The sequence below is a fragment of the Limulus polyphemus genome, unplaced genomic scaffold (assembly GCF_000517525.1).
Source record: "Limulus polyphemus unplaced genomic scaffold, Limulus_polyphemus-2.1.2 Scaffold5069, whole genome shotgun sequence".
NCBI lineage: Eukaryota > Metazoa > Arthropoda > Merostomata > Xiphosura > Limulidae > Limulus > Limulus polyphemus.
Window position 1 is genome coordinate 61,373 of NW_013670679.1, and position 6,330 is coordinate 67,702.

At 34.9% G+C, this 6,330-nt stretch overlaps 1 protein-coding gene across 1 annotated transcript in view; it reads right to left on the reverse strand.

Moving 5' to 3' along the window:
* LOC106472082 (kazrin-like) overlaps positions 1 to 6,330 on the reverse strand; it is a gene marked incomplete at its 5' end in the record, with an annotated part of 22,519 nt that overhangs the window by 4,663 nt on the left and 11,526 nt on the right. Inside the window, 2 exons of the mRNA XM_022400693.1 lie at positions 4,909 to 5,143; positions 5,665 to 5,777. Coding sequence (XP_022256401.1) covers positions 4,909 to 5,143; positions 5,665 to 5,777 — 348 coding nt within the window. The remainder of the gene's footprint in view (positions 1 to 4,908; positions 5,144 to 5,664; positions 5,778 to 6,330) is intronic.

Below are 6,330 nucleotides of genomic sequence, written 5' to 3' on the forward strand. Positions count from 1 at the left end.
TGTGCCAAAGTTGCCGTATGACACTCATTGTCAATATGGGTTGAGTAGTGCTGGAAATATTCCAACTGTGCCAAAGTTGCCGTATGACACTCATTGTCAATATGGGTTGAGTAGTGCTGGAAATATTCCAACTGTGCCAAAGTTGCCATATGACACTCATTGTCAGTATGAGTTCAGTAGTGCTGGAAGTATTCCAACTGTGCCAAAGTTGCCATATGGCACTCATTGTCAGTATGGGTTGAGTAGTGCTGGGAGTATTCTGACTGTGCTAAAGTTACCAATATTACACTTGGTATGGGTTGAACAGTGTTGAAAGTATTCAAACTGTGCTAAAATTGCCATATGACACTCATTGTCAGTATGGGTTGAGCAGTGTTGAGAGTATTTCGACTGTGATGAAGTTCCGATATTACCCTTGGTGTGGGTTAGGAGCACTGAGAATATTTCCTAGTGATAATGAGATATGCTCTGTTATGCAGCAACTGGATAGCCACAGATTTGGGGGTTAGGAGTGGCCTGATTTTTAATATGTCAAACTGTAAATCCAATGATCCACGGTTCATGTCAACTGTAAATCCAATGATCCACGGTTCATGTCAACTTGCCACATGTCGTGTCTCACATTTTGAGACTGCGATGCGTTATGTAGAGGAAGACGTTTCAAAGCTTTCATCTTCAGGACCTGTGTATTTTATACAATAGACAGTTCCAGTGTATTTATCAACAAACTACTGGTGAAGTATGCATCCATTCTGTGATTGTCCTTCAACTTGTTTCCCTTTTCATACAAGTTTAAAATATGATTCTGGAAAGTGTGGTGTGGTCAATAAAAACATTACTAATGGCTAAACCTTCTCTGGTAACTATTTATGCAAGACAGTAACTGAATACCAATCATTTAACTTTTAAATTTCATTACTAAAATTGAAATTCTGACACACTGTTTTCAAGAAAGATGAAATGTTTTGAGATTAATCCTTTATGTTTCAAAGAGTTACTCCCACAATCAGAAGGAGTGCCTCATGAACAAAACCCAATTTCCAATTCACTGTTATTGAGAGGGAAGGAGTGTTTTAAGGCTAATTAGGTTTCAAAGGGTTATCACCATGATTAAGTGTGTCTATTTTCAACAGCCAAACTGTGACACACCATCTTTGTTTGTTTTTGAATTTCATGCATAGCTACTCGAGGACTAATTGTGTCAGCCATTCCTAATTTGATAGATAAGAGGGAAGGCAGACAGTCAACACTATCCATCACCAACTTTTGGCCTACTCTTCAGCAACGAATAGTGGGATTGACTGTTACATCATAATGCCCTCATGGCTGAAAGGGATGAGAATGTTCAGGGACAGGATTTAAGTTCACGAGCCTCAGATTATAAGCCAAGTACCATAACTGCCAAGCAAACACGCCATCTATCTGTTTGGGATGAGAGTTTTCTGAGACTTGTTGCTTACTAGTCAGAGTAAAACTCAGTAGAAATGAACTGTAAGAAGAAATAGGGAGCTCACCTTGCCACTCTTGATGTTTTCAGCACATTTAGCACCATATTGTGGCATTCCCAAGGAGATTTCCAACCAGGAGAGAACAGTCGCAGCTTTCCACTTTTCCATTGGAGTTTCCTGAGCTTCTTCTAGTAGTTTTAATTTCTCATTATAGCTGTCTTCTGTTAACGGGCTAGCACAAAGGCTACTCTGAGGTGACCACGAAGACCTCTGGTCTGAGCTGCCACCTGGTGCCAAATAAAGTAAACTGTGAAATACTGAATAATGGCAGACTTTTTCTTTTTAACTTGAAGAACTCATTAGCCTAAAGGACAAAACGTATTAGTACTAGATTGATAAAAAAGCCAAATTCTGAGTGTGGTAACACAACATTAATCTTAATGACAGAGTAGAGGGAAAAACTGATGCACTGTGTTCATATCTGATCTCAAAAGCTTGACACTTTTGTGATGGAAAAGTTTGTGAAAAAACAATAAAGATGAGACATGAAAGATAGAAATTCAAAGAAAGAGGTATATGGGCAGTTAAAAAAAACAGATCCATTCAGAATAGTGAACAAATGTTTAACATTCTTCCTTGTGAGGCATATTTCTGCACACATAATTACTGTCCTGTAGCGCAAGATGTCATATACACACAGCCTGTGCTATTTTTTTTGTGGAGATCTAGCCGGAACTTTCCACATACATAAGACATAAGTTTATGTGTTTCTGTACTTAAAGTATTAGATAATTCAATATGTATTTTAGTTGTTTACAGTATTAGATGGAATTCATAAACAATATTAAATTTCTTAAATAGTAATAACTACATTGGCCAAATGTGACAGTTATGGTACATGAAGCTTTGCAACAATTCTGCTTCATCGTGTGGTAATTCACTAATTAAGCCTAACCATACCAGGTGTTCTTGGGATAATGGGCACTAAAAGTGAGAAAACTCAACTGATGATCTAAGGCAGATTGATCATAAGAAAATTTGAGTGTCGTCTATCACTCATAATTAAGGCTAATTATTATTAATTATAATTTCTATTAATAAGCATTAACAACTCTTCATGTAGAAGTTATTACATACCATACCGGCCCGATTATAGGGCGATCTCAAATATAAGGCGACCCCCATTTTCATAAACTATGGGAAAGAAACAAAATTGGGTGTCATAACGTCCTTTATTTTTAGGTCCACAAAATCAATACTATAACTGAACAGCCTGCAGGTGAATTAGTTGCAAGAATTAGCAATGACCTTGACCAAACATCTGGCACGCATGCGTTAACGGATGCTATTTGGACATTCAGGAATGCGACAGCTAGAGTAGGGAGACGGGTCCTGTGGTTGGGCGCGATTATAAGGCAACTTATTAAGGCCTAATTAGTAATCAAAAACATCGCCTTATAATTGGGCCATTACCATAGTTTGAATGTTACAGGTGACAGTGTTTTATTACAACTTTTACAGTAGAGAAGAATATATATATATATTTTTTAAAACAAGTACGACATTTCGATCACTAGTGTACCTTTATTATTCTAAGAAGTCTGCAGTTCCCATAACCAGAGTATAACCATAGGTACAAATCAAAGTGTTCTCAAAAAATTATTCTTGTATGTTTATTTTAGAAATTCTTAGAAATCTACAAAGCTATTCTTGAACAGCTAGGCTAGAGGGAAGGCAACTAGTAAACAAGTACCCTTTGGCTACTCTAGCCAAATAGTAAGATTTTACTGACACTTTTGCAGTTGTTGTCAAAAGATTAGAAGACCTATTGTAAGGACCACATTGTAATTCATGAAAAGGTGTAATGATTCCTGGTTGTCTTAAAATTGTTAAAATCCATGAATAATTTTCTTTTACCTCTCACAAAGCTTACTTTCATTAGATGATCTACAATGGTGATAGATTATGTAGTTTGTCTGTGGTTTGTAGCATGGCACTATCTGCTTAAACAACTCTCTACACACATCACACTTGGGCAGAGTTTAAACCTCAAAGTGTAGACTGACAAGCTAATGAAAGTCTGTCAGACTTCATACCGAGAAACTGATAAGGATTTATTAGTCATAAAAGTATTAAAACACAAAATCTACTACTTACAGTTATTGTTCCTGCAGCTAAAACATTAAAAGTATTTTATAAAAAACAACAAACTACTCTCTGACAAAGTATTCATGATGAATACACTGGAATGGGCAGCAATTACCTGTTGTACAAAAATCATGAGATTTAAATTGATTATAGTAGCTTACAACAAAGGTTAATAAATTAAAAAATGGCTTAAATATAGTAATGTGTCTATGAATAAAAACTAGATCACAGAGTTTATACAGCAGATAAATTCTAAAAGGCATACTCAGGGGCAAGTTTTCAGAAACCAGTACCTAAATTATCAAGTTAACAATTTTTAATAATCTTGTAACTCTTAAAAAGGGGGAATAGAGATCTTCAAAAAAAGACAGGTAGCTTAAAGTGAAAATAAAATTGTTAAAAAAAAGTAAACAAATTAATTTAATATTTGAGTAATAGTGTTGATATTATTTCCTCAAGCTGCTAGTCTGTTTTTTGACTTTCCTATATATATAACAGCTTTTAGACATGGAATCAAAATATGGATTTCTTGTCACTCCTTATAGTCAGCTTCAAGGATGGCTGGCTACTCTGCCTGCAGTATCTATAAAATTTACAATTATGCAGTGTTGGCTATAATTTGACACTTACCATCAGCCATCGCCATGATTGCCGATCCGATGCTCAAAACTGAGCTTGTGCTATCTTTTAAACTACAGGTTAAAGATTTTTGTTGTGTTGTGAGAAATAGGTTAGGTGTTTGTGTAATGTGGCCCAAATTTATCATGCAGGGTTAAAAAATACTGTGATCCTGTCAACAGCATTGTGCTTGAAAGGGCAGAAACCTTATATATATAAACAAATGATATGCAACATCAATACAGTTGCAACAGTAAGTTGATAATCTCTATGGTACATGTATCATGCCTGTCATATAAACGTTAACTTACATCCATGGCCTGCAAACGGATATATATTCATGCTTGTATATTAGATTTTTTATTGTTATTTGCTAGTTAGTTAAATAAACTTAAAAACTACCCTACACAATGTACAATTATGCATCTAGCAATATTGCCCAAGTTTTATTACAATACTCACAGCCATGTTTGCTGTACGGCGACAATGACTGATTGGTCACAAACTGTGAATCCTTGGATCCAAAGTAGGGGTATAGTAATGGTTGGAGACTGCTTGAATGGGTAATGAAGAAAAACTTTAATATAAGTTTAACATAACAGGCTATGACTACTCTATTGAAAAGGGAACCTTGGTTTAACAAGAAAGGAATTAAATCTGTAGTATGAAGAACAGTGCCCAGTGTAAGACAGACCTGTTTATCAAATTTCACAATACGAAGCAAGTGAATGGCATGCACAAGGCTAGCTTGATGGAATTTTCGAGAGACGCCGAGATATTTTTCAAGATCTTTCTTGTTAAGCGTGTCAAGAACCCTCCCATCCACGAGTTGAAACTTGAAAGCCTCACTGTACATGGCTAAGCCTAAACTTGGTAACCATTCCTCGACTACCCAAATATGAGAGAGAAAGCTGATCTTTGGATTCAAGCTGAAAATAAATAACAAAATAAATTTCATCGTATAAACAGAACTACCTTATAAGTAGCAACATATTCTCCAGTAAAAGCTGTGAAAAAATGAATACTGAGAGCAGCTAACACGTAGTAATAAAAACAGTTAATTACTTGAAAAAAGATATAGAAATTGGAAAAGCATTCCATAAAATCTAGTGTTGACAACAACTATTTAATTACTGAACTTATTAGAGTTAATTAACAATTGGCAAAGATCTAGTATCAATGGCAACTATTTAAATACTTAATTTATGATATTTGATGACAAAAAAAAGTGACATATCAGACTAGAAAGACATTTTGTTATCACTTTTCACATTATACGATAATTCAATCATTACTTCAAACATAATAATTATAAATAAAATCGTATGAACAAGTAGATCTAAAATGAGTTCCAAAGATTCTACATATTTCAACAGCCCAACAAAGTCTCATCAAATCATAGAGTCGATTTGGTTTTTCACCATTTTAATTATTGTTAAGAAACTCTTACGACGAAGATGGATCTCTGTGTTCTTCAATCGCAAGTCGAAGTTTCCTTCGGTGCATTGCATTGGTTATTCCAAGTCCAGCTTCCATCTCTCCATTAGACAACTCTAGAAGAATCTGTAAACATAAAGAGTTTTCAGAATAGAGTATAAAACTAAATAATGATTCTGAACAGAGATTCTGAGTTTAATCTATTAAATTCACAGAGGCAGCTTTAGTCAGAAGTAGAAAAAAATATCATGAATGATGATAGTGGTTCATAATAGAGATCGCCCATTTGTTCTTCTTTATCATTATTTAATATTGTTCAGCCTAGTAGTTAACATATAAACTGTGAATCCTTGGATCCAAAGTAGGGAATAGCTCATTTCTTCTAAAACATACTCTATACTTTGGACATTTCTTTGTGTTATAACAATGACAATCAAGTCCCATTTTTTTGCTTTGGAGACCAAATTTTGCTATAAGAGTAACAGTCAAATCCCACTATTTAGTCAGACAGGAGTTGACAGGGAGCACTGCTGATTAGCTGCTTTACCTCTAGTCCATCAGTGTCAAATTACAGCTATGTGTAAATATCTCATATGTAGATTAATAATGGCTGGAGACAGCTTAAATGGGTAATGAAGAAAACTTTAATATAAGTTTAGCATGACAGATATTAAAGATT